The following is a 27,490-nucleotide window of genomic DNA, read 5'->3' as shown; positions in this document are numbered from 1 at the left end:
AAACTTTTGTTTTCTTTGGAGATTTCGGAGCGCTCTTCTTTTGGGGAGCAGCGCGCTTTTTCGATGGCTCTTCCGGTTCACTGTCAAAGTCTTCCTACAATGAAAGAATTTAAAGCGATCCACACGTCCTCTTCATTGTATCCATCGTCTTCAGTATCCTCTTCTACCTGGTTACCTTGACTCGAGTATTCTCCATCTGTAGATTCATTCTCTTTCTTGGCCATCGACAATACAAATTGAATTTAGAAAGAGCGGCAAAAATGAACGAATTATTGCCTATTATTGGAAATGTAAAAATCAATCACGCATCTTATCATTGAAAAACAGAGAGTGGGAGGATATGCTTGCTCTCTTTAAGAGCATTTTATCTTCAAAAAAGCTAAGCGGTCCTCGTCTTCAACTAAGCCTAAGCAAACCTCCTCGTATTCTTGAGTATTGCTTTCAATCAAATGTAGCCCAGAGGAAAAGGCCGAGAAACCCAGAAAAATCAAAACAAAAGGAGGAATTAGCAGAGAGCGGAGAAAGTCCTGCCTTGCTAGGTAACTTTTTAAATGTGTGTATAAGATAAAAAGGAAAGGACCCAAAACATCTTGAACTGGTCGAAACCTCTGCTGGCTTCGTATATCTTCCAACTTCAAACAAGCAATTACCCACAAAGCAAAAGAAGAGCGAAAAAACAAAAAATCAAACAAAGAAGCCAACTCGATTAGAACGACAGGCAGAATTGGTATTTCATTAAATTCTTTGAAATGAATAGGTAGGTCGAAACGCAGAAACGAATGAAAATGGCAACAGAGTGCAAGTTTTTCAAGAGGGGTCGATGTCACCGGAAAGATTGCGAATTTCTTCATGATGGCCCTCCACCTTTATGTTACAATATTTTAAAGAACGGTGTATGCACTGAGCGTAGGAAATGGAGTAATCTAACACCCAGCAAATTGTATTTATAGCCACGATCCAAAGAAAGTGGGTTGCATGTTTTTCCACATTACTCACAACTGTACAAGAGGAGACAAGTGCAAGTTCAGCCATGAGGCGATCTCTCCTGAAGATCTGGCAGAACTCAAACGAATTTATGACGAAATGGAGTTGGAGAAGCACTCTGTAGGAGAAGGAAGGTGATTGAACGTAGGTTATGCCAGCTGATGTGGCGCAGGCGATGCTGAAGGAGGAAAAAGCGACGCAAGAAAAGGAATTGGAACTGGAATCGTTTGAAGGCCTTCCAAGCTTATTGTCAGTGATGGAACAGACAGAACAGGGAGTGAAAGAGGATAGTGAAAAGCAAGAAGAGGAGAAATCGGTAGAGGTGGAGGTGGAAGAAGATAATGAAAGTGAGAGCAGTAGTTTTGATGAAAATGATCCATTCTTTTAGTTGTTCAATGTTTGTTGAAGAGAGGAGGAATGGATTAAGATTAAGGAGGGAATGTGATAAGGAAAATGCAGCAAATGGATGAAAAAGTGGGTCAAGGTTTTAAATCAAATTACTAAGCAGGAATAAGATACTAATAATGACAATAATACGTGTAATAAGCGGATGAATGACTACAACGAAATAGAGAACATTGATGTAATCATCTGCTAGGTTTTGAGAATATGGATTCGTAACAATCATTTGAAATTATCGAAATAAAAAAGGCTCATATGGAATATACAACCTATTATGCTATGTTCAGCACCCAAGCAGGATGCATACCTTCATTTTTCAATAATATTATCCAGGAATGTAATGGATAAAAAGAAAAGGCGAATTCTACGATTTTATACAATAACAACCTAAGAGAATGGCAAAGAAAACACAAAACGACAATAGGAATTTCAAACACAGGAAATTAGTGTATTCTAGAGAAATAAAGAACCATCGGAATCATAAAAATCCAAAAGAGAAAGGAAAATGGTCAGACAACACTAGTTCCATAATAATACTACAATAATATAAATTAGATTACTCTATAAACACAATAATATACAAATATCTGCGCATTATTCACCTGATGGTAATGACAAAGAAATTAGTAATATCTACTATAATGGTATACATAGAAACGTCTCAATCATTCAAAAAAGTCAATTGCTGAAAACATATACCTATTATTCTGTTAATTATGCAATAAGGTAGTATTCTGAGGATTATGTGCATATTTTAGAAATAATAGTAATGTGCCAAAATTATAGAATAATCTGAGGTAAAAGTGAAAATCAGTATTTTTTGCATCATGGTCAACAGTTTTGAATGTATTCATATCCATAAGCCATAATTATATAGATTCTTCAAAACAAGCCAGAGAATCAAGGTTTTTACTCAATGACTACATTACCAGGGAAAAGAAGATTATTTCCATTAATGGAGTCGATTATGAAGTAACCCTATATCAAGGAAACCATTCGAATGAGTATTTGTTGAGTGAAATGAAAGAGGGTAAAGTAGAAGGTCGTTGCCAATTATTCAATCGAGGAATCTTGAGTCTTGCATGGATGATGAAAAATGGTAAACGAATCGGTGGAGTGACAGAATATGAAAATGGTAAAGCATTACAAAGAGAAAACTGGGATTCAATCGTTGGAAATGATGGAGATCGAAGAAGAATCGAAAATGGTAAAAAAGGATTGATAATGACAATTCGAAGTAAGCGTAAAGGTGAAAATGATGAAGAGAATGATAATGATAATGATGATAATGGTGATGATGATATTGTGATCTATCGAGGTGGATTTGATGAAGAAATGAATCGAGATGGTTATGGAATCGAATATGATGTAGAAAATGATGGTAAAGAGAAGATAGAAGGATATTGGTCAAAAGACAAATTGATTCGAATGATTCGTGAATTTGATGCTGATAATAACCAAATGATCGAATATGCTGAAAACGATGATGAGAATAGTAATGTGGGAATCTTGAATCGAATTCCAGTATATATAGGAGGATATAGTGTGGAAAATGGTAAATTTGTCCGAAATGGATTGGGATATTTGATTGATGAAGCAAGTGGAACAGCAATTCGTGAAAGTGAATGGGAACATGGGTTAGAGAAGAAGGGTGGAATGGATTTGTATGAAGGTTGGTATGTAAAAGGAATGAATGAAAGTATTCGAAGTGTACTGAAGAATAAAAATCCGAATGAAATGAAAACTGAACCAATTGTAAATGTGCCTCCCAAACGAATTGAAGTCCACAATAGTTGTGAATTGAATGAAATGGATTTGCAAGTAACAGAATTGGTGATATGTTCGAATAGTTGTAATGAATTGAATGCATTGAAAATGAACCAATTGGAATGGTTGGAATCAATCGAAATCGGCGATGATTGTTTTGGCTCAGTGCAAACATTGAAAATCGATGGATTGAATCGATTGAAAAGTTTGAAAATCGGTAAGAATTCATTTACTCAGAGAAAGAATAGTGATGGAAATGACAAATCGAAATCATTCCACATATTGAATTGTGAATCATTGGAATCCATTCAAATTGGTGCATACAGTTTCAGTGATTTTGCTGGCGACTTTGAATTGAAGAATCTACCACAATTACAATCTATTCAAATTGGTACTATGGAAAAAGAATCGTACAACTTCCGTAATAGTTCATTTGTGCTTCGAGGTATTGGTATGATATTGCATATTTGAATGTATAGATCTTCCAAATCTACAATCCATAGAATTAGGATATGAAACTTTTGGATATTCCTTAACAACAATAATTGAAAGTATTGAATGAATGTGAATGAAATGATTGATGTAGATCTTCCATCATTACAATCTATTTTACTTGGAGTATACGCAATCACTGGAAATGATAATAATCAATCATGTTCCCTGATAATGCGAAGTAATGAAAAGAAAGTGGATATTACTGAGTGTAGATCTTCCAAATCTATATTTTATTGATGCAAAGGGAGGGAATTATTATTGTACTACAGAAGTGACTTTAGAAAGTATTTGAAACCTTGATTATTGATAAGACTTAGATATTCCTAATCTACAAAAAGCTTCTATTCCAAAAAAGGATTATAGGAGACCATTTATGAATGTAGAATCCAAATCAATTTCGAGTTTTGCTTGATAGATTCAATTTCATTTATAGATGTCTCTCCTATTCTTGCAAATCTTATTACTGCAAAATGAGTTTGTGATGACTTGTAATGAGAAAAAGTATTACTATATTTTTGAATAATAGTATTACATATTTGTTTGCAACTACTTATTTCTTTTGATTGTTATAATACTATTTGTATGTTTTTATTGACTGCATTGTCGATTTTAACATTTTTCTTTACTTTTTCAATTTTGAAAAGTCATATTTTGTGTTATGATAGAAATGACCGCTTTACTCGTTTTTGTCAAGGCTGATGTTGAATCAGTTCACTTCAGTAATACGTATAACAAATGTGATATTAAATAATTTATTGATTGGTACTCCAGGTTATGATTAGACCGAAATAAGGTTATCAATAATAGAGCCACATTTGTTTCTTATAAGTAATTCACATTGATAGTACTATCATATTTGTCAAATATTATGTTATCAGGAGATTTCCTTATCCAAATAGTCTTACACATCAGATAAACAGATTCTTTATATACCTTTCGATTAATTATATTCAAAGAGTGACATTATTCAAGATTTGATATCATTATTTATTTGTAATATCCTATCGATCCCAAATTACACTTTATCCAATAAAAATAATACATTATGGTTTATTCTATTGTGTTTGAATAGTTGATCTATGATAAACTAAAATCTATTACACATAGATGATAATGAAAGATATTTCTCACATTATCATTTGATTTCGAATATACAGGTCAAATAAGGTTATTCTATGATAATAACGAACAACAAACACACGGGTTGCAATAATTATTAAAAATAGAATTCCTTTAGTCTCCTATTACTTGCTTGAAAGTCAGTAACTATCAGTAGAATCAAATGAATAATCATCAGTATCGATTTCCTCTGTTAATAAAGCAGATACATCTATAAATAACAATATACTTGATTTTCAAACTGCTGGATATGGATTTAGATTCAACGTATAAGAAAGAATCAGGTAGTTCTACATCTCTTATTTTTGGAATGTCTACGAAATCATGTTATCATAAGTATATATAACTAGTCATTTGCACTACACTGGGATTTTCAAAACTTTTACCTCTTGAATGTAGATACGATAGGTTTGGGAGATCTACATTGTATTCACTCTCTATGTTTGCTATACTTCGCATAACTAATGAACATGAGTCATCATATATTCCTCGAAGAGCCTGTTCTCCAAGTTCAATGGATTGTAATGAAGATAGATCTACCCAGATTATTCCTTTGAAATCAATGTTATATACTTTCAATTCGCGTTTTTTTAGATTCACGGAATGAACTACGACCGAGTGTAATGGATGTTAGTTTGGGAAGATCTATAACTATCAAATTCATCATGATTCAGTACTCATTATTACGAATGAACAATAACGGAAATTCCACGAATCACTATTCACATTTCCAATTTTCAATGATTGCAATTTAGGAAGCTGCTTCAATTCAAAGCGTCCAGCAAAATCACTGAAACTATATTCACCAATTTGAATGGATGTAATATTTTCACAATTAGTAATGCGTAGAGTTTTAGAATTGTCCATATCATGATTGTTCTTTTTCTGAGTAAAGGAATTCCTACCAATTTTCAAACTTTTCAATCGATTCATTCCATCAATTTTGAATGTTTTCACGGAACAAAAGCTATCATTTCCTATTTCAATAGATTCAATCTGAATAAATCGAGAGAAATCAAATACTGTATAATTCCGATCATTACATGTCCAGTCAGGAAGAGTAATTGATAATACTGTAGATTCAATCGACTGAATATAGCCAAATTGATAAGTTTTCGCAAATAGTAATTCAGAAGCATCTAGTATTTAGTATATAGTAATAGAATCTATGTACTTTTAATTGTTGGAAATACGACATTCTTGAAAGAATTGGGCAGCTTCACATTCTGTAGAGTGGGAATATCTAAATACTATCAAAATTCATATTATTCATTTACTCTCTAATGTCACTGTGCGAGGATTAAAGAAACTATCCCCATACGAATTGATAGATCGAAGATTAGGAAGATCTATTAATTCAATCATTTCAAATCATTTCATTCATACTTCGCATCGTCAGTGAACATTCATCTCCAAATAATCCACGGAGTGAAAACCTGCCTAGTTCGATTGTTTGTAATGATGGAAGATCTATATCAATCATGTCATTCAAATTCGTTTAATACTTTCGATTACTGTAGATGGTGACTCTCGGAATACCCAATCACCTAATTCTATGGATTTTAGATTTGGAAGATCTATGCATTATTCGAATATTCAATATCAGTTCAATACCTCGAACCACAAACGAACTCCAATAGAAATTGCTTGAATCAATTCCAATTGTACCAATTTGAATGGATTGTAATTGTGGTAGATTCTTCAATTCAAAGTCTCCAGCAAAATCACTAAAACTATTTTTACCAATTTGAATGGATTCCAATGATCCACAATTCAATATGTGGAATGATTTTGATTCATCACAATCAAAGCTATAAAAACATTGAGTAAATGAGTCATTTCCGATTTTGATAGTTTTCAATCGATTCAATCCATCAATTTTGAAGTTATTCATTATTGTAAAGCATCTATCTCCAATTTCAATCGATTCTAATGATTCACAATTCATTATATGAAAGGCGTTTGTTTTACCATCTTCAGAACTAAAAGAGGATTGAGAAAATGAATCGTTTCCGATTTTGATAGTTTTCAATATATTCAATCCATCGATTTTGAAGTTATTCATTATGGTAAAGCATCCATTCCCAATTTCAATCGATTCTAATGATTCACAATTCATTATACTTAGTGTTCTATATGAAGAGGTAACATTGCCTTTATATCGTCCAATTGAGTTATTTCTGATTCTTAAACTCTTTAATCGATTCAATCCACTAATACTGAAAGTAAGCACATAATTCAAGGAGTTACTACCAATTTCGATTGATTGTAACAGCTTGAATTTGCTCAGATCCAATATATTAATCAAATGGTTACAACAGTTCGGAGGAATCTCCAAATCTGTAACTCTCAAACTCAGATTCCTTATGTCTTCATAATTTTGTACTTTTAATTGTAGTGTAGTATTACTGTACCATCCATCATACAGATCCACTCCACTCACTTCCTTTCCATCCTTCCATTCACATTCTCGAGTTGCAATTCCAGTCTTTTCGTCTATCAAACACCCTTTCCCTTCACGAATAAATTGTTCATTGTCTTCATCATAGCGAAATCCACCCACATACATCGGAATTCGTTTCGTTGGATCTACACTATCTTCTCCGTTCCGCTTCAATTCGGTCATCGTATCTCCATTGAAACAGCGAATCACTTCTTTCAACTCTCCTTTCATCCAAATACCTTCTATGACCATATTGCCACTTTCTTCATATTTTATACCCCAACCTTCTTTCTCATGATTATCATTGTATTCTCCATGATACATCAAATGTCCTGTTTTCGATGACCTTATCTCCATACGATTTCCTTTCTTATGATTAATTATTTGTTTAGAATCTCGTTGATCCAAAATATCCTCGAATCGTTGACAGAAATCGACTCGACCATTCTTGTATGCAATAAACTCATCCGATTTTACTCCCTTCTCATTCTCTTTCCATTGTTGTTTCAATACATTATTTTCATAAAGATATACATCTCCAGTTGGAGATCGCAACACAAATTCGTTTTCGTGCTCACCCTGATACCGTTGAACAGTGTATTGTATATAATTTTTGGTAACAACCATCGGCTTGCCTGATGAGATGTATCCATCGAGTAAATGCTCGGCTCCTTTTAGTTGACTCATTTGAGCTATTTGTTATGATGGAAAAGTTGACTTTACATCCCTAGCTTATTTCTATTACAAATAATAAGCTGCCAATAATTATTTTCTGATGTGTGCGAGTTATGTGTCATTTTGTTAATTTCTATCATAATTGACAGATATCAAAGTAGCAAATATCAGTACATACAAATATACATTTAATTTGTGAAATATGTAACAGGTAAACGATTATACTCATTGTTCCTATTTTCGCTTATCTAGTATGTCAGATTTATAGTATAATAGAAAGTATAGCAATTGAGCACTATTATGCCCAATTCATGCTTTGTGCTTTGAACAATTCATTTGACACTTTTGATTCCACATTCTTGGACTGCAACCGTGTCTGATTCACATTATTCATATGCTGTGAATGTACAGGAAGCTACCTATTTTGTATTTTGGCCACTGAAGAAGCTCCAACCTATTCAGTAATATACCCACTATTTCTTAGGGTTTGACTCATGAAGCTTGATAACAGCATCATAACCCAACACGATTCCAACCATGTTAGACACAGCTAATACTATGGATTCCACACCATAAGGGAGTCAACAATACTTTGCGAATGATCGAGTGTCATCAAGAGCAACAATCACAGATGCAATTCGTTACTATTTCACTTCAATACAATTCATTAGTTTGCTTCTAATCAGTTGGATAAACAACTACCTATTCGTATGTATCCAGATCCTTCTCTCCTTCTTCATATTGGAAAGAAAGCGAGATAGTTGAAAACAGCATACAGTCTTGAACAAACAAGATTTCCACAACTATGCTAACAACACTACGTTTACTTTTTATGTCTGGTATTATACAATAAAGTGATGATATTCTTAAATGTGTATTGAAAATCACTATGGGTTAGCAACTCGCAACGAACAAACGATTCTTTAGAAAGCTGGGAATATATTTTATACGCAATAGAGCGAATGGATAGCTTGGATCCGCTCATTCGATACAGTCGATACAGATTTAAAATCCGATGCTTCACATATTTGGTGAACGTTGTCCGCTGTCGCATTTTTCGTAACTCTTGCTTTTCGAAGGGTGAATAGCCAGTATATCTTTGGGGAAGATCGCCAGGATTAGCAGCACTTTTGATTTCACCTCCCTTATTTTGATCCCTTTCATTCTGGTCTTCATTTTCAGGAGTCGATAGCGTGCTAATCATTGGAATGAAACTGGTATATAAATTAGAGCCAATTTGATATAGGAAACAGTTCGGACTACACCCAGTCTCGTTCTCAGTGCTTTCAACTACGACGATAGGTACTGCCATTGTTTGGAAGTCAGAACTACAGTGCTCTTTTGATGAAATTGGCGATACAGTTGGTAATTCGCAAGACCCACTTTTAGATGCAGAATTCATAGGAGAGATAGGTACAGTAGCATGCACTAATTTTCTTTCTTTCCTTTCCCGCACAAATGACTTTGGCTGGACGGATTGAAGTACGCGTGAAGGATGTAATACAATGTGCGATTTAGATGGAGTTAATTCCAATATGCCTTTCTTGATTAACTCCTTGGAATCATAAACTATTGTTCATTCCGGTTGTAGTAGTTACCACTCACATTCGGCACGATTATAGAATCAGATGGAAATACGCTATTTTGTGGGCCATTCAAACTCTTCGCATCACTCATTTTAACTAAAAAAACAATACAAACAGTTATCAAGTACAGTGGTGCTCATGATAACTATATCCCGTTTGTCAAGTGATCATCCATCCAATTTGCAGAATTGGAATGAAGATATATAACAATATCACTTTCAATCTGATTAATCTTCCGAGTAGTATATGAGATATCGTATAAACAGCGAATCAAGCCAAGTTGGATCACACCCCCCTGTCAAATAGCCTGTGTGATTGATTATCGAAATGTGAGAATCATTTACTATTGAATAGCCCTACTCCCAGATTCCTCCATCGTGAGTTGGTAAGGATGGTTCTCTGTCAAACCCAAGCAATCCATTTTTGAAAAAAAAGCAGATACACATTCTCAAAGTCCCTGTTCCCTATCCTCACAATATCTCAAACAAACAAAATCGCTAGGAGGTCCAAAACATCTTTACAGCTTACAGCTTATCGAGGTAACGATCTGAAGTGGGGACTTCAGGAGCCAATCCCTTTCTGTTACGAATGGACTTGACCATTTCGTTGGTCTTTGTTCCGTTCTCCAGAGGATCGCCTCCGTTGAAAGCCTGCCAGTGAGAGAAGACGCACTGCGGGAAGGCCTGTCCAGCAGTAGCCGAACGCAGATCCTGGGTGAATCCGAAGGACTCAGCGACAGGGAGATAGGCCTTGATGTTCATCATGGGGGTTCCGGGCTCATCGATTTCCTCGAACACGTGGCCACGACGACGAGTCAGCACTCCGTAGATACCTCCAGACACAGCACGAGGCACCTGGATCTCGCAGAGGAACACGGGCTCGACCAGGATGGGATCGGCGGTCAGCATGGTTCCCAGCACCACACGACGAGCGGGCGGCATGATCTGTCCCATACCACGATGGATGGAATCGGGGTGGAGGGTCACATCCATCAGCTTGCACATGATGTTGCGGATGGGCTCATCGCACATCGGACCCGCAGCGCAGGCAGCGCCGAATCCAGCCACCACGGACTCCTTGATTTCGTTCAGGTACTGCACTCCGTGCGTAGCATCGCAGAAAATGTTCGGGCCGTTGCCATCGGGACCGAAAGCCCAGATCTTACGCATCAGCTCCACATCCATTCCGTAGTTTGTGCTCAGGTAACGAGCGCGCTCCTTGAACTCCTGCTCCGGAGTGACCTTCTGGTCCTCGATCTCCTGCGCCAGACCGTCGGGCATGGGCTCCACGTTCACGTAGAGACGGTTGTGCTTGTTGGGGGACTTGGCCAGACCAGGCTCCGTCGTCGCGCTGTTCACGGACTCGCGGAACGCCACCACAGGAGGCGAGATCTTGATGGGAGTGCCCTTCATGAAGTCGTCCTGAAGATCCTTCAGGCAAATCTCCAGATGCAGCTCTCCAGCTCCGGCAATGATGTGCTCACCGGTCTCGGTGTGGGTGATCACGACCATGGGATCGGACTTCGACAGACGCTTCAGACCTTCCACCAGACGAGGCAGATCACCGGGGTTCTTGGGCTCCACAGCCACACGCACCACAGGGGACACGGAGAACTTCATCATCTTGATCGTGAGGGCAGTCTCGCAATCCGTCAGAGTGGCCTGCTTCAGAATGTACTGATCCACTCCCACCAGACCGCAAGTGTTTCCGCAAGGAATATCGGCCACCTGCTCCACGGTACGACCCATCATGATCACAGTACGCTGCACGGACTTGATCAGCAGATCGTTCTTGTTGTCCGCCTTGTAGTTGGGTCCCAGAATGCGCACCTTCTGGCCCGAGCGGATGATTCCGGAGAACACACGACCGAAAGCGTAGAAACGGGACTGATCGGCGGTGGGCACCATCTTCGACACGTACATCATCAGGCAACCATTAGGATCGCACTTCTTCATGGCGGTGCAGGCCTCATCGTCCTCCGGTCCGTCGTACAGCAGACTGGCACGGTACTTCTGAGCCTCCACGGGGCTGGGCAGGTGCAGCACAATCATCTCCAGCAGAGCATCGGCAGCGGGCAGCCACTTCGACATCACACGCTTCACCAGCGCCTTGTCGCGCAGCTCCTTCTCCTCCGTCGTCAGGTTCACGCCCAGAGTCGTCAGCATCTTCAGGTACTTCTCGCTGCGGCCCTCGCTCACAGCGTTGAACAGCTGGTACACGGGATCCAGCACGAACTGCACGAAAGCACGCTTCAGAGGCTTCTTGCCCTGAGCCTTGCGCTCCTCCTTGCGGTTCGTCTTGACCCACTTCTTGCTGTCCGCATCGAAGAAGTAGTCTCCCCACAGACGCTCCATCATCTTCGTCTCGTCAATACCGAACTTCTTCGAGTACATACGCGCGAACTTGCGCAGAGTGAAACCCCACTGCTGCAGACCCGATCCGAAAGCAACAGTTCCGTGCTGAGGATACACCTGGATATCACCAACGGCCTCATCAGGGTAGGTGGCAATGATCACGTTCACAGACTCCACAGACTTCATCAGCTTGTGGTAAGCCTCCTCAGGGTCCAGCTGAAGCTCAGAAATCACACGGTCCAGCTTGTTGCACATCAGCACAGGGCGAATACGCTCAGTCAGAGCCTGGCGCAGCACAGTCTCGGTCTGCACGCACACTCCACCAACAGAGTCCACCACCACCAAAGCTCCATCGGTCACACGAAGGGCAGCAGTCACCTCAGAAGAGAAGTCGACGTGTCCCGGAGAATCGATAAGGTTGATCAAGTAAGAGTTGTGCTTGATCTCCACGTTCTCCTCCTCAACAGCCTCACCCTCAGGGGTAGCCACGGAAGCAGCCTTGTCAATAGTCTCGGGGTCGTACTCGAAGTACAGAGAGATACCAGTAGACTTAATAGTAATGCAACGCTCCTGCTCATCTGCACGAGTATCAGTGAAACGGGCATCTCCAGCAGCCTTCTTCGAAATAATACCGGCCTTCGACACGAGGGCATCGGTAAGAGTGGACTTTCCGTGATCGACGTGAGCCACGACAGAAAGGTTACGAATGTTGTTTGTCATATTCATCATATGACGGATTTGATCGATGGTGAAGTTGACCTACATACAATTAGAGTAGATTCACAGCAAATTAGCATCTTACCATTTCGAGACTTTCCTAGGTTGAAACAAAGAGTTTTCTGACTATCGAATGTGTGGTTGAAACTTGGCACGGCGGAATATGACCACCCACTCCACTCCCATTTCGTCCTCGACATTTCCCATTTATGAATCAATCGTGAATACCAATCGATTTACATCTGTGGATTCGGACACACATGAATGCGCGATTTGGCTGCAACTGAGACAAGACAGAGAATACTATGAAATGGATGGGCGCGTTGGAGTTTCGCGCAAGTCTCTGGTTTTGATTGGAGCCAGTACCAACAGGCAAGGAATTGGATGTAGGTCAAGAAAAAAGGGGGAAATCGTGAGACTGAAGGGATTTGGTTCGCAAACTCTTGTTAAGTGGATTATTTGGACGGGAATATTATAGCACGGTATGCTACAAAATAAAGAGTGGAAGATTTGAGAGAAAGGGGTGGATGCTGTTTTTATGTCTGTCTCTATGTGTTAAGGGAGAGAGAGGGAGGGGAGAGATCGATTACACAATGGTATCCCATAAACGAGTCTCCCCCAAAAGAACAGTAGAGTGGAATCGTATTGATCGTATCCTCACTCTCTATTCCTCGTTGCTGGATAGAAAATCTCGTTCTCAAAATAGTGGGGTGGTAGTTCTATTTATGATTCTATGTTATAAAAATCGAAGTGTTGTTAGAGATTGAATTCTTGAATGGATTGCCACTAATACTATAGATTCAAGTAGGCTATAGTTGTAGAATAAGAAAGAAAGAAAGAACTGGCGAGAAACTCGCTTCATTAGGTACTTTCTATATATAAGAAAGTGGTGGCTCGATCCGTTCTTTGTTGATTCACGTCTATAGAAACCATCGTCTCTCCTTTCTTGATTTAGTAGATAGCGTTTGATTACAAATTCCATTATTACTGAAGTAATAGAATAGCGAAACAAAGCGAATATTGGGAGAACAAATACGAACTCACTTGGTTTGATTGCCATAGGTATTCCTTTAAAAATTAGCAATGTTGCTCCACACCAAGCTGTACCATTCCGTTCTATACTGCGAACAACCTATCATTGAGGTGTAAAACTGCTTCAGTGAACTATCAAATGTGCTCCATTGTTTTCAAAAACATTCCACTGATATAAACTCGAGTCCTCTGCTCTTTTTAGAATACCACAAACTGACCAGTTATTACAATAATCGTTGTTTATTAGTTTTTATGAAGGTTTTCGTTTTGCTATTTGCTTTTCTTTTAACACTTTTGTGTTATAATTATCCTAGAGATTTAGAATCCTATGTCGTCGTCTCTTATTCTGGAAAATCGCAATCACTTGAACAAGTGTGTCAAAAGATTTTGCAAATAACATCCTCAGCAAATGAATCTAAAATTATTATCAATGGGAGGAATGGAGGACTTGGTCATAAGAGTATTTCCACAGTGGAGGAAATAATCGCTGCGCTGGTTTTAAGAAAGCAATTGTGGTGTATGGAATATACATTTTTAACATTTTAGTCATTACTCTGCCTCTCATCTACAATTTGACTGATTCCTGTTTGAAATCAAGAGAGTATAGGCAAGGTACGAAATAGGGATAGGGTAGAAAGTAGATGTTACGGATATTCGGGTTTGTCATGGGGGTTCTTGTTTTGTGAAAAATGCTAATAATAATACTATTGATTTACCTTCCAGCTTTAGTGAGGATTCTATTTTGTTTGATGTTCGAGCACCAAAATCTATTGTACTGACTCCTGAAAACCTTCAGATTCTCAAAGACAGCAAATTACTTCAGCAAGGTCAAAATTGGGATTATCTGTACAAACTCCTGTTTCAAATAGTTCTCTCTCCCACGAACTCAGTCAAGAATGAAATCGAGGAAGAGAAACGAAGATTAACAAGGCCTTACACGTTTGGTATTCAAGTTCGTACTGGAGGTAACTTGGCAAATGATTTTGAAAGGACCTCGATGATTAGTGAGGAAGCGTTGTATAGAATCCCGAATCAAATTGAGAATATTTGTAAAAAGCACAATGTCACCTATTCTGAATGGAATCTCTACATTTCGAGTGATTCTGACCGTGCTACAAACTATCTTTTCGATACATTTAAGTCAAAGTTTAACGTTATTTACTCCACCAAGCACGCTCGTGGTCATACTTCATCTGGTCATTTGAAGACGAATTCACTGATGAGTGCCTTGATCGATGTCCATATTTTAGGAAGTTCTGATATTCTTCTTACCACAAGAGGCAGTGGCTTTGGGAGGATTGCTTCTGCGATGGTTTATCCACATCCCTCCTATTTTATACCTGTAAACCGTACTTTAGTTAAAAGACAATCTTAAGAATGTTTGAGTCAACAAATCCTTCCATCAATCAAACAATTAGAAGCAACAAAGTCTCTAAACCTCTTCATAGTAAGAGGGCTGTCGTAAAAAGCAAATTCGAGAACTACGACGATCTTTATACTTCATGTTGAACGACATTTGAAGTTCATTGTAAACTATTCGCATTGGGTTTTCTTCTTTATTTCGAATCATAGTGTTATAAGAAATGCGGAAATCAGAATCAGGATGTGGGAAATCCATCGCAAACACTTTATTAATTACATAAAAGGAATATCCCATTTGGCGGAGATTCTCAAAATATTGAACTTTGTTATAGCCATAATTAACAAACTGGTCATGGAACACAGGAGTATCTCGCTTGTATCGCACCAGCATATAAGGTTCCATGAAGTTTGCTACAAAACAACGTACGCGCGAAATCGTAGAATCGTTTTGGACCACAAACCATTCTGGCATAGTATACATCTATCACATCACAAGAAGCCGATTCTTTCTTACATGTGTTCTCAACATTCGCTTGTTAGAAAAGCACATCCCAATCTTCATGCATGCGATGAGCTCCGCCTTGTTCTCTGGTTGAAAGTGGTTCATTCTAGATTCCATTCCATCTCCCATCACTCACAGCTCATCACACTCCTCAATTGAGTCGCAGTTATCCAGAACAACAGTGTGGTTATAAAAGAAAATTGGCATGATCACGGCGGAAGTACTGCTCTCCAAAATGAAACGAGGGATGCGCATAAATTCACTGTAAGCGTTGGCTACGTCTTTAAGGAGTTGGATAACAAACTTGAGAGGCGAAGATCCATATCGGTAACCAGAAAATGTGTGGTTCGAATATTCCGAATAGCAAGATTTCTGAGATAGTTCACAGGAAAGATAGTGTTGAATTCATGTAAAGGATCCGTAAAGAACATAATAAGCGTAAACCGATCAGGATAGTAATGATGGTTGATAAAATTAATGGCATATTCTTCTTCGGACTGAGGACACTGCATCACAATGCACAAAGGTCTACACAAGGGAGCAATGAGCGATGTTCCTACCCGCGCCAGCGATACAGCAGTTGTTGTAAGGAGAAAAAACGATTGTATGTAGCTGCTGCGATTGCTGTGATATCAATGGCTTGGAAATCGGAGGGGAACCACGCTACTCTTAAGCAAGATCGTTGCTACTACGATTTGCATCCGTCGAAATCTCGCTCACCTCCTTATTTCCGACCCATTTTCGAATCAGGAAATGCTGCGGATACTCACCAATCACTTGGAAATCTTTCAGAGGCGTTCTGGAATAGCAACCATCACAAAAAATGCGTGAATCCGATTTGTATTCGTAGGAAAGATAAACCTGATGACGTCGAAGCTGTTTTTGTCGTTGAATACGAGCGAATGCTCGCGATACTTCCTTATCCGAAACTGTTTTTCCTCCTTTGGCTTGTGCTTCTTCGATCAGCTGGTCTCGCAGTCTGAGCCATTTTTCAGTCTGGTTTCCAACCAATTCATCAAACATTTCATCATAGCGATTGATAATCGGAGTAAAGCAGGGGTCCTCTTTCATCCGATCGTAAAGAATCGAAACGACCTGCTTTTCCAAAAAAGCTACTCCCTTATAAACAGAACGTGCATGCTCCAGAGAAAGATGGTCATTTGGGAAGAAGGTATCATTACTTGTGGTTTGCGTCTTGCGCATTTCGTAGTATTCTCGGGTCTTTAAAGCCATATCCTCTTGCTTTATCAACTCTCTATCTGTGATTTCTGCCTGGGCCAGAAAGTCTCTTTCGTTTCTGTAAACAGATGGCAACACTCTTCGTCGAGGAGAGAGTGGGGGAGTTAAAACATTGGAAATCTCGAGACGACAAGAAGCATTACCACTTTCAGGAGGAAGATAATAGTAGAAATTGTCCTCTCTTGGATACATAGCAAGGACCGTTTCGTTCTGCATATCTAATAACTCTTCTGGGAAGGGAGTGATCAGACTAAAGTTCAAGACTACATAGCACACCCATTTCTAAACCTACAGTCATTTCGGAAGCCAACAAAACTCTCTTGGTTAAAATTCTCGGCCTGAATTTTGAAAAAGCCACTTTCAGTGTGTTGATCTTCTTCCTCCTCAGCCGCCGGACCTTGGCCTATAGATAACAAACAATTTTAATCAATACCAAGAGGATAGTAAATAACTTCTGCTTTTACCAAATCAGGAGCTAATTTTGATTTCTATTAAGAAAAATACATTTCACTGTCGTTGCATAGACTCGAAATTTCTTCTCAAAAAAGAAGCAAAGTCTCATACTACATGTCAACTAAAACAAAGGAATACTCCATCATATAGATACATTTGCTGACAAACATGTAAATAAAGAAGACAAAAAAAATTGAACTCAACCTCATATTGTAATAATACAAAAACCGAATAATAATAGATTATGATATATCTTCAGCATTCATTTACAAATATGGCATATATTGCGATATTAATGGGAATATATGGAAAGCGAGAGTAGTTAAACGGTGAAGGTGAAAAGAATGTAAAGGGCAAAGAGAGAATAGATACATATCATTCTGAAATTTGTTTTGGAAAAAGCTATCACAAGAATAGTGGTTGTTCACAATATTATAATTTTAGAGTATATTACTCCCCTGTGAACATACTTACAACCTCGACTATTACATTCTATCTTAACAACCTAGATAACTACATGCAGTTGGCAAACAAGTCATATTCACTCCAACAAAGAATACAATAAACCATACTAATAATAGCCACTTCTATCAATAATATCTCCAAAGAAAGATCTTCCTATCAAGAATAATACTAAATATGTAGTTGTGATCAAACCCTTATCAAAAATGTGAAACACCTCAGACCCATTATCATCCGTTTGATTCAAGTTCATCACAAAAGCTATGCTAAGTTGTTAAAAAGTATTAAGCAATTTCATTCCACTCCATATCCAGATTGACATTTCTAAATTGTGAACCTATCCTAAATTCCTATTTCACCCTATTGCCATTCACTACAACACACAAAATGAATGATTCAATTCCTTCGACATGCATAGCATTTTGGTCCCTTAAAGCTGTATGTCGTCCTTTCACTCATCTTCCCTGTTTCTCCATTATTCTCCCATTCTAGGTTTTCCCAAAGAATGCTCGCATCTGTTCCTTCTATGATTTCGAAGCGTGCTGTGACTCTTGCTGTACGATTTTGAATCTGTGAGTGTGATGGTGTAGCGCAGTTTCGCCGGAGCTGTTGATTTAACGAAGCCTTTCACTGAAAGACTTGCTGAAGCTCGCCACAGCGCCCTTATTGGTGGAGGCGAGAAGCGCATTGATTCTCAGCACAAGCGTGGCAAGCTGACTGCTCGTGAGCGTATCGAGCTGCTGGTGGATAAGGGTTCGTTCCGCGAGTACGACCAGCTGAAGGCGCACCGCTGCGTGCATTTCGGTATGGAGAAGCAGAACTACCCTGGCGATGGTGTTGTGACGGGCCACGGAACGATCAACGGTCGTCTGGTGTTCCTGTTCGCTCAGGACTTCACTGTGCTGGGAGGTTCTCTGTCTGGCACGAACGCTGAGAAGATCTGCAAGGTGATGGACAAGGCCATGGACGTGGGTGCTCCGGTGATCGGTCTGAACGACTCCGGCGGTGCTCGTATCCAGGAGGGCTGCGACTCTCTTGCTGGCTACTCGGAGATCTTCAAGCGGAACACTCTGTCGTCGGGTGTGATTCCGCAGATCTCTCTGATCATGGGTCCGTGCGCTGGAGGCGCTGTGTACTCTCCTGCGATCACGGATTTCATCTTCATGGTGCGCGACACGTCGTACATGTTCATCACGGGTCCGGACGTGGTGAAGACGGTGACGCAGGAGGAAGTTGACGCAGGAGGAGCTGGGCGGCGCTGCGATCCACACGAAGAAGTCTGGCGTGGCGCAGGGCGCGTTCGACAACGACGTGGAGATGCTTCGCGCGATGCGTACGTTCTACGACTACCTGCCTCTGAACAACCGCGACGGCGTTCCGAGCCGCGTGTGCACGGACCCGCGGAGCCGCGCGGAGCCGGCGCTGGCGAACATCGTGCCGCAGGACGCGAACATGCCGTACGACATGAAGAAGCTGGTGAAGCTGGTGGTGGACGAGCAGGAGTTCTTCGAGACGTCGCCCGACTTCGCGAAGAACATCGTGGTGGGCTTCGCCCGCATGGAGGGCCGCACGGTGGGCGTGGTGGCGAACCAGCCGCTGGAGCTGGCGGGCTGCCTGGACATCAACGCCTCGGTGAAGGGCGCGCGGTTCGTGCGCTTCTGCGACGCGTTCAACATCCCGCTGGTGACGTTCGTGGACGTGCCCGGCTTCCTGCCCGGCGTGAACCAGGAGCACCGAGGAATCATCCGCGAGGGAGCCAAGCTGATCTACGCCTACGCGGAGGCGACCGTGCCCAAGGTCACCGTCATCACCCGCAAGAGCTACGGAGGCGCGTACTGCGTGATGTCCTCGAAGCATCTGCGCGGAGACAGCAACTACTCGTGGCCCAACGGAGAGATCGCCGTCATGGGAGCCGAGGGAGCCGTCAAGATCATCTTCCGAGGAAAGGATCTCCAGAAGAACAAGGCCGAGTACGCCTACAACTTCGCCAACCCGCTCATGGCCGCCCAGAGAGGATTCATCGACGACATCATCGAGCCCACCGAGACCCGAAGAAGACTCTGCGAGGACCTCGAGATCCTCCAGACCAAGAAGATGACCAATCCTTGGAGAAAGCACGGAAACATCCCGCTGTAAAGAGCGAGAGGTCCCGAGCAGGAAAAGAAAAAAAGGAAAATGAATGGTTGGTGTATTGGAAAAGGATTTGAAGTTATGGAGAACAGTCGTAGTGAATATTGTAATGTTTTTTGGCTGTTTGTTGAAATGCTTGATTTTCAAGGGAAATCACTGTACATGTCGCTGGCATTTTGAGTCTTTTCACTAGAATACACTTGTTTCGCTAGTATTTTCACTGTAAACGAAATGGTAGACGAGGAGGGAGTGATTCTAATGCGATAGTTCAAGTCCATCGTTGTTCTGCTTGCTCTTGCCCTGGCTCAGTGCGCTCCTCATTTGATTATGGAGAAGGTAGGAAGGCATTTGCTGGGGAATCGATTTCTCGTAGGGACTCGATGCTCCTAGCAACTACATTGGTTGTAACCACGAATTCACCATTATGTACCGTATTGATAACATTGGTGAAGAGTATAATTTTGTGGGGCTGTTTACCGGTAGAGATGTGTACAATGTGACGATTACTGACCAGTGGCCGGAAGAGGGCTTCGATATTGATGTGGAGTTCCCTATTGTGATTGAAGAGCTTCCTGCGTAGGCTTTTGCTATAGGGGAAAGGGTGATGGGTAGTGGAGAAAAGTTCGAGAAGAACGTGACTGCTATTCCTCGCCAGTTCGGTTATCTGGAAACGGGTCGCGCGATGTACGAGTACGCTTTCTACAAGGACGAGGAAGTGGCGCATGCTCGTGGTCTGTCCACCTCTCTGGGAACACTTCCGATTCTTCAGGAAGCGCACTATCTGCGTCTGGCGAGTTCGTTCTGGGTAGAATGTGTGTTGCTGGGAGTAATGGGTAGATGGAGTACGCGATTCTGGGAGCCATTGCGGTGGTGACGGTGGTGATTCCGTTCTGGCGCTGGTTGAGTCTGGGCGCTGGAAAGGCGAAGGAGGAATAAGAAAGAAGGAATGGGGTTTGTACTGTCTTTGAAGTGTTTGTTGATGATAAAGCAGTTGTGTGAAATGGAAAGGAAAGGAAGAGAAGTGAGTTGAATGAAATGGAATCAATTCAATGCAAATCAAATGCGCTGATTCGAATGGAATGAACGCATTGCATGGTTTGCTCTAGAAAACAATGCATGAATGACGGGCTTGAGCGAGCAGCGCCATGCAGCGTGCCGTGAAGGCTTCCAGCGGCACGATCTCCTTCCCTCCTTTCCGCATTTTCTGATCATACACCGCAGCCCAATGCACGATTTCCATCTGCGTCGCTCGCGAGGGCGTCGAGTCCACCAGTCTGCTCGCGATCCTCTTCAAAATCACGCTCGCCGGGATCAATCGCGCCAGCAACTCGTAGTATTTGCCTCGGATCTCGAGCAGCGCCGCAGGGTTCTGCTTTGTGACGATGATTCCCACGATGGACTCGAGAAATCGCTCCCAATCCATCAGCACGATGTCCTCCCCCTTCAATCCTCCCCCTCCGTTCGCCGCAGTGTTCGATTCCAACAGCAACAGCGCGCGGCGCAGGTTCCGATTCGAAGCCTACATCACACTCACGCACCGAGAAGACTTGGGCGATGCGCTGCAACTGCGAAGAAGGCACCGAGAGACCCTCGTTCAGACAGTTTCGCTGCAGAATGCTTAGAACCTAGCAGGAACAAAGAAAGCGTCGAGCCAACTTCAGAGAGAGTCGGTGCGGAGATACGGAGACAGAGACAGCGACTGCGAATCGGAGCGATGATGCGACTGCTGTTTTCGCAACAGAGAATCAGACGACAGTTGCTGGAGTATTTCTCCATGGTACGACGAAGACCTGCTTGAGCGTTTCGAGATAAATTGTCCGCCTCGCTTAGGAGAACCACTAGAAAGGGATTCACACGGAGTAGAGAAAACCTTTGAAGGGATGCTTCGCATTTGCATCGAGTTGTTTATATTGAGCAATTTCCTTTATGATTTCTTGAACAACCACATAGTCATATATCCCAACATCGCTTGGGTTCAGTTCAATGTGATAGTTACTCGCTATCGTTACAATCTCAATCGATTTTTGCGATGGAGTCTACACTCAAATATGTGAAAATGCTTCTCTACTTTGAACTCCCTTTTCTCCATTCGTAGCTATTTCTAAATCAAACCATAAGTTGCTCTACCTTTTCTACACCCGATCCAAACATTTCACGCAAGAGCGCCATGATGCGGGTTTTCTTCCCACAGCCCGAAGGACCATAAAACAGCATATGTGGAAACTCATTGGATGATGCCTACAACATAACGCTTCATAGAAACAAAAAACGAGCTTCATTAGGTTTATCGACATATCCTTGTGATAGTCCATCTCCTCCAATGTTTTGGGGCGTTGTTTATCTACCAGCAACATATCACAGAAAAAGGGTAAAGTATTTTGGACGAACATTGAGAGCTGTTCATCTATAGATTTGACAATAATTGAAAGGATGGGAGTGATAAATAGAGAGCGGAAGGACTTGATTCTCGATATGGATTGCTATGGATAGAAATGAATTGTAGTTGAATGGCTTATTAATTTGGAAATGATTGAATGGTATTTGGGAAACAAGGTGTGGAAAAGAGTTTGTCTGCTGTATCTCGTCAGAATATATGGATAACATAGATGTTTAAGTATAGGCAATTCAAATGAACAGTCTATATGAGCATTTTGGTTAGGAAAGGGTAATTTGTATGATTTGATGGTTAATCTAGTATATTTTGTATTTAGGGGTCTATTATAAAGGTATCCATGGAGTAAGAAGAGGAGGGCGTGGAAGTGAAACAAAAGGGAAGGGAAGAGTGTCTAGTTTTACAATGGATCGTGCAAATGTTAGAGTGATCGAAGGAGAGTCGATTGTGCAAAGGATAGGGCAACTGCTCAAGGGATAGAAAAGAAAATAGGCACAATGTATCCTTTATAGCATGAGAGAAGGCACGAATGAATGAAGCAAAGCAGACAGACTCGTCCTCTATCTTTCTGAAAGTTGAAGCATCCTTCCAAAGGCAATAATTCAGCACTCTAGCATCACTCCCTGTTTCCCAGTTCATAGATTCAAAGAATTTCCGATCTCCAAGAGATACCATGCATTCCAGAAGAATAGAATAGTTCCAACCAAAGAAAGCATTCCATAAGTGGTTCTATTTCACAGCGAATATGAACAACGTTTTCTAAGAACAGTCAAAGCACAAACACTTGATAATAGACTAAAACAAACAACCATATTATTCTTCCTTCTCCTTTTCTTTCTCCTGCTCCTTCTCGGCCTCTTTCGAATACGAAACGGTCATCGGAATAGGCAAAAACAAACGCTATCAATAATGCACGCCCAAACGATTACAATCCCAATCACTCGATCCACGAAATGAAGACACAAGAAGACAACAAAGCACACGCTTTTAGCGCTTATCTACATCACATTCTTGCCTCGCCCCAACAAAATCCATCGGCGAAACAAACGACAAAGGAAGAAACCCGATAAGCGCTTGATAGAGCAGAGACAACGTCAACAAATGCTCCAGTTCTCTACAGATCGCATCGTTTTAACGCCTTCACCTTTTGTATTTTACTAACACACGTGTTAGCTTATCCATCCACACACTCGACGAATCATCGAGAAGAAGCGTCGCCAGCATTCCTCCGCCACAGCCCGTCGCCATGGAAGCGAACGTGGCTGAGACCACGCTTCCTCCAGCAGAGATCGCCGTATGCACACCCCACGAGGTGACACAGTGGATTCGAAGCAGGCAGTCAACAACAAAGTTAAAGCACTACATAGCATAAACATTTGCCAGAAGCTACCTGATACAAGAAGGTAGGGAAAAGAGAATCAATCGCAGACTGGGGAAGAAGAAGTACAGAACCTCTGATGGAATGCCAAGAAAAGACCAAACAGTCCGATCAAAAATGAAACAAAGCTAGTAGAACGTCGTAAATAACCCATCATTAAGCCATGAACAAAATTCGTCATCGTCGAGCCACCTATCGATGAGAAATGATCCAATGATCTACCGAAGCACATTAGAAACGTGCAAATGCAGAGACTCACACCCTTCATTTTATCCTTGTCTCGGAAACGTAGATAAAACGCTGAAGTAAAAGCGCACAAAAAGTCTGCCAGGTTGAAGAAATAGTTAGGCTCGAATGATTGGAACTCCTCGATCTGACTATGAGACTCGTAAGAATGGGTTACACTACTGGAAGTAACTCTAACGAAGGAAGATATATCCATTGAATGATTAAGCAAGAGAAATTATGAAGTGGTAGAATTCAAAAGGAAATTGATTGATTCGAAAGAGCAACAAAATTTATATAGAAAAATAAAAGCTTATAATAAAAGTGGAATATCGTAACATAGCCAAAGCATGGAAAAAGATGAAACCGAAATAACAAAAAGTGGGCATATACGGATAGGGCTATAATTTCAAAACAATCCTACAAACAAAAATGAGAATGACACATTCATAACGATGTGAAGTGTGAAACCATGATTGGATGTACATCTCTACAAAGGAAGAATAAAAAATATGGATGTAGAACAACATATACAGAATCAAAACAATAGAATAACATTATTGCCATTCTTTTTATATCATTTTATCTTTCGTATTGCCATGCAAGGTTTATTGATTTTGTTAATTCTGCTTTAATAATGATCACAGTGATAATTCCATTATTCAAAGTGTACAGGCATGCTTGGGTAAAGAAATGCAACCAAATGGCTGGATTTGACTTGTCTTTTGGAATGGAGATGTATAGTATTGCAATGCAATAGTGGAGTATTCATGAATCAAGGATTTGTGGTCAATGAGCAGAAAGTGTTGAAAGTGTTTGGAAATCATCAAATTAGTGCTATTACATATAATGGAGAACAAGCCATAGAAGTAGTAGAAGAAGGAATCGTGGATTTGGATCATGGAAGTCGATTTGAAGGCTTGATATTGACAAAAAAAGAAAACGAAGGTAAAATTGGAATTCCATTTGGATTTGGTGAAATGTATGATGATGATGGAATATTGGTGTACAAGGGCATAATGATCAATTGGAAACGATTTGGATATGGAATGAGTTATCATAATAATGGATGTATTGAATATGAAGGATATTGGTGTGATGATAATCGATTTGGAAGAGGAAAAGTATATGATCGATATGGTAAATTAGTGAATGAATGTGAATGGTGTAATGGAATTGAATGTAATACTGATGAAAATTATGAAGGAAATGGAAGCAAACCACTGAATATGGGAATGAAACATTTGAAACTGATTGACAATTGTGTATTGGTTGATTGGGATGTTTCATTGTTGTACAATTTGGAATCAATCGAAATCGGCAATCATTGTTTTGAATCAGTGCAAACATTCCAAATCGATGGATTGAATCGATTGAAAACAATCAAAATCGGAAACAATTCATTTACTCACAAACAGAATGATTGTGGAAGTGATACATCGAAATCATTCCACATATTGAATTGTGAATCATTGAAATCCATTCATATTGGTTTTTTAAGAAATAGAGCATTCAATTTTGTAATGCTTTGTTTGTGATTCGAGGAATTTCAATAAAAATTAAAAATGTGTAATGAATAGATCTACCAAATCTAACGTCCGTCGATTCTATATTGGTCTTTTTATAACCCTTATTCAGTGACCATGGATAATAGTTCTCAATACTGAACAACAATAGTCATTAGATAATTCAAATCTACAATCTGTTAAGCTATCTAAATAATACATGTTTGTTCAATCGAAAATAGTCTCGAGTATTGTTTGCTTGACTTGATTTGATTCATGGACATTTTGCCCATTTTATCCAGCATAGTTACACTCAAGATTTCGTCGTTTTTCATCCATCCTAAATAGTTTGAAACGAAAAGAAAAAAGTGATTGTGTATTGCATTACAAATGTATATGCATGCATATATGCCTATTTTATTGGCATTGATTTCTATTAAGTAATATTAGGTTTTCGTTTTTATCTTGAATACTTTCTTATTACCTCTATTTTCTAGATTATTGATTATTAATACAATTCAATACTTTGATCTATTCTCCAATAAGTATATTATTAAGTAACAAATCTATTTTATCATGTTATTCATTTCATCTTTATATTCGTGTGTTTTTAGTAACCCAACGGTTACTAGTATTAATATAGGTTGGTCGTTTGGATTTATATTATATTAATATAATAATTGTATATTCCGTGATAATTGCCTACATCAACAATGAATGTGTAGATTGATATTAAGTAGGACCAGATGAGATAAAGCACATGCAAATATCAATTTTACTATGTTATTTAATGAAATTGCTTGAATTGTTAGGAATTTACAGTCATTAGTACTTTTGTCACATAGAAGCATCATAAATGTAATATGGATACTATTTATTATTAAGCGATACGTTACACACACATCATATTTATAAATCTACGTTATGTTGTGTAGTACAGTCGAACATTAAGTACAAGTCCCAAATCATTAATAAATTGTTTCAATATTTATATACATAGAAGAATATATCATTATTGAGTTTGGGAAATATGGAAGTTATGGACAAACTGTGAAAATCAGTATTTTTTGCATCATGGTCAACAATTTTGATTGTATTCATATCCATAAGCCATAATAATATAGATTCTTCAAAACAAGCCAGAGAATCAAGGTTTTTTCTCAATGACTACATTACCATGGAAAAGAAGATAATTTCCATCAAGGGAGTACAATATGAAGTCACTCTATTTCAAGGAGATCATTCTAATGAGTATTTGTTGAGTGAAATGAAAGAGGGTAAAGTAGAAGGTCGTTGCCAATTGTTCAATCGTGGAATCTTGAGTCTTGCATGGATGATGAAAAATGGTAAACGAATCGGTGGAGTGACAGAATATAGGAATGGTAAAGCATTACGAAAAGAAAACTGGGATTCAATCGTTGGAAATGATGGAGATCGAAGAAGAATCGAAAATGGTAAAAAAGGATTGATAATGACAATTCGATGTAAGCGTAAAGGTGAAAATGGTGAAGAGAATGATGATAATGATGGTAATGATGATATTGTGATCTATCGAGGTGGATTTGATGAAGAAATGAATCGAGATGGTTATGGAATCGAATATGATAGAAATGATGGTAAAGAGAAAGTTGAAGGATATTGGTCAAAAGACAAATTGATTCGAATGATTCGTGAATTTGATGCTGATAATAACCAAATGATCGAATATGCTGAAAACGATGATGTAAATAGTAATGTGGGAATCTTGAATCGAATTCCAGTATATATAGGAGGATATAGTATTGAAAATGGTAAATTTGTACGAAATGGATTGGGATATTTGATTGATGAATGCAGTGGAACAGCAATTCGTGAAAGTGAATGGGAACATGGAAAAGAGAAGAAGGGTGGAATTGATTTGTATGAAGGTTGGTATGTGAAAGGAATGAATGAAAGTATTCGAAGTGTATTGAAGAATGAAAAACCATGTGAAATGAAAACTGAACCAATTGTAAGTGTTCCTGCCAAACGAATTGAAGTGAACAATAGTTCTGAATTGAATGAAATGGATTTGCAAGTAACAGAATTGGTGATATGTTCGAATAGTTGTAATGAATTGAATGCATTGAAAATGAACAAATTCGAATGGTTGGAATCAATCGAAATCGGCGATGATTGTTTTGGCTCAGTGCAAACATTGAAAATCAATGGATTGAATCGACTGAAAAGTTTGAAAATCGGTAAGAATTCATTTACTCAAGCCAAAAATTACCACAGAGAGAATAAATC

General features: G+C 39.7%; 5 protein-coding genes; 2 read left to right on the top strand and 3 right to left on the bottom strand.

Annotated features, from left to right (window-relative positions):
* Positions 1-330: 330 nt before the first annotated feature.
* GSBLH_T00003730001 (uncharacterized protein) lies at positions 331-1,372 on the top strand (the record flags this gene model as incomplete). XM_013042515.1 has 6 exons in its annotated part: positions 331-422; positions 456-539; positions 573-727; positions 762-906; positions 935-1,104; positions 1,133-1,372. Exons 1-6 carry the CDS (start codon positions 341-343, stop codon positions 1,370-1,372), a joined length of 876 nt encoding a protein of 291 aa, XP_012897969.1. The 5' UTR covers positions 331-340.
* Positions 1,373-9,965: 8,593 nt separating this feature from the next.
* Positions 9,966-12,652, bottom strand: GSBLH_T00003729001 (uncharacterized protein). XM_013042514.1 has 3 exons: positions 12,628-12,652; positions 11,775-12,584; positions 9,966-11,753 (listed from the first exon to the last, which is right to left on the bottom strand). The coding sequence occupies exons 2-3, from the start codon at positions 12,552-12,554 to the stop codon at positions 9,996-9,998; spliced, it is 2,538 nt and encodes an 845-aa protein (XP_012897968.1). The 5' UTR covers positions 12,555-12,584; positions 12,628-12,652; the 3' UTR covers positions 9,966-9,995.
* A 5,428-nt stretch (positions 12,653-18,080) lies between these two features.
* Positions 18,081-19,839, top strand: GSBLH_T00003728001 (Propionyl-CoA carboxylase subunit ?). XM_013042513.1 has 2 exons: positions 18,081-18,148; positions 18,183-19,839. The coding sequence occupies exons 1-2, from the start codon at positions 18,119-18,121 to the stop codon at positions 19,797-19,799; spliced, it is 1,647 nt and encodes a 548-aa protein (XP_012897967.1). The 5' UTR covers positions 18,081-18,118; the 3' UTR covers positions 19,800-19,839.
* A 985-nt stretch (positions 19,840-20,824) lies between these two features.
* On the bottom strand, positions 20,825-22,076 carry GSBLH_T00003727001 (uncharacterized protein; the record flags this gene model as incomplete). Its single annotated transcript, XM_013042512.1, has 7 exons — positions 20,825-21,241; positions 21,270-21,347; positions 21,379-21,560; positions 21,593-21,758; positions 21,791-21,817; positions 21,850-21,960; positions 21,993-22,076. The coding sequence occupies 7 exons, from the start codon at positions 22,074-22,076 to the stop codon at positions 20,825-20,827; spliced, it is 1,065 nt and encodes a 354-aa protein (XP_012897966.1).
* A 913-nt stretch (positions 22,077-22,989) lies between these two features.
* GSBLH_T00003726001 (uncharacterized protein) lies at positions 22,990-23,865 on the bottom strand (the record flags this gene model as incomplete). XM_013042511.1 has 6 exons in its annotated part: positions 23,715-23,865; positions 23,597-23,684; positions 23,505-23,568; positions 23,259-23,473; positions 23,141-23,228; positions 22,990-23,112 (listed from the first exon to the last, which is right to left on the bottom strand). The coding sequence occupies exons 1-6, from the start codon at positions 23,758-23,760 to the stop codon at positions 22,990-22,992; spliced, it is 624 nt and encodes a 207-aa protein (XP_012897965.1). The 5' UTR covers positions 23,761-23,865.
* Between the last annotated feature and the right edge of the window lie 3,625 nt (positions 23,866-27,490).

This window comes from Blastocystis hominis (genome assembly GCF_000151665.1).
Source record: "Blastocystis hominis, Singapore isolate B (sub-type 7) whole genome shotgun sequence assembly, scaffold_4".
NCBI classification, from domain to species: Eukaryota; class Bigyra; order Opalinata; family Blastocystidae; genus Blastocystis; species Blastocystis hominis.
The sequence above is the reverse complement of the archived record's forward strand: the minus strand, read 5'-3'. Positions and strand labels throughout refer to the sequence as shown.

Coding starts and splice junctions, on each gene's coding strand:
- GSBLH_T00003729001 (XM_013042514.1), bottom strand. CDS start 12,554: ATGATGAATATGACAAACAACATTCGTAACCTTTCTGTCGTGGCTCAC.
- GSBLH_T00003728001 (XM_013042513.1), top strand. CDS start 18,119: ATGATTTCGAAGCGTGCTGTGACTCTTGCT. Junction 18,149..18,182: donor AGCGTGCTGTGACTCTTGCT/GTACGATTTTGA, acceptor GTGATGGTGTAG/CGCAGTTTCGCCGGAGCTGT.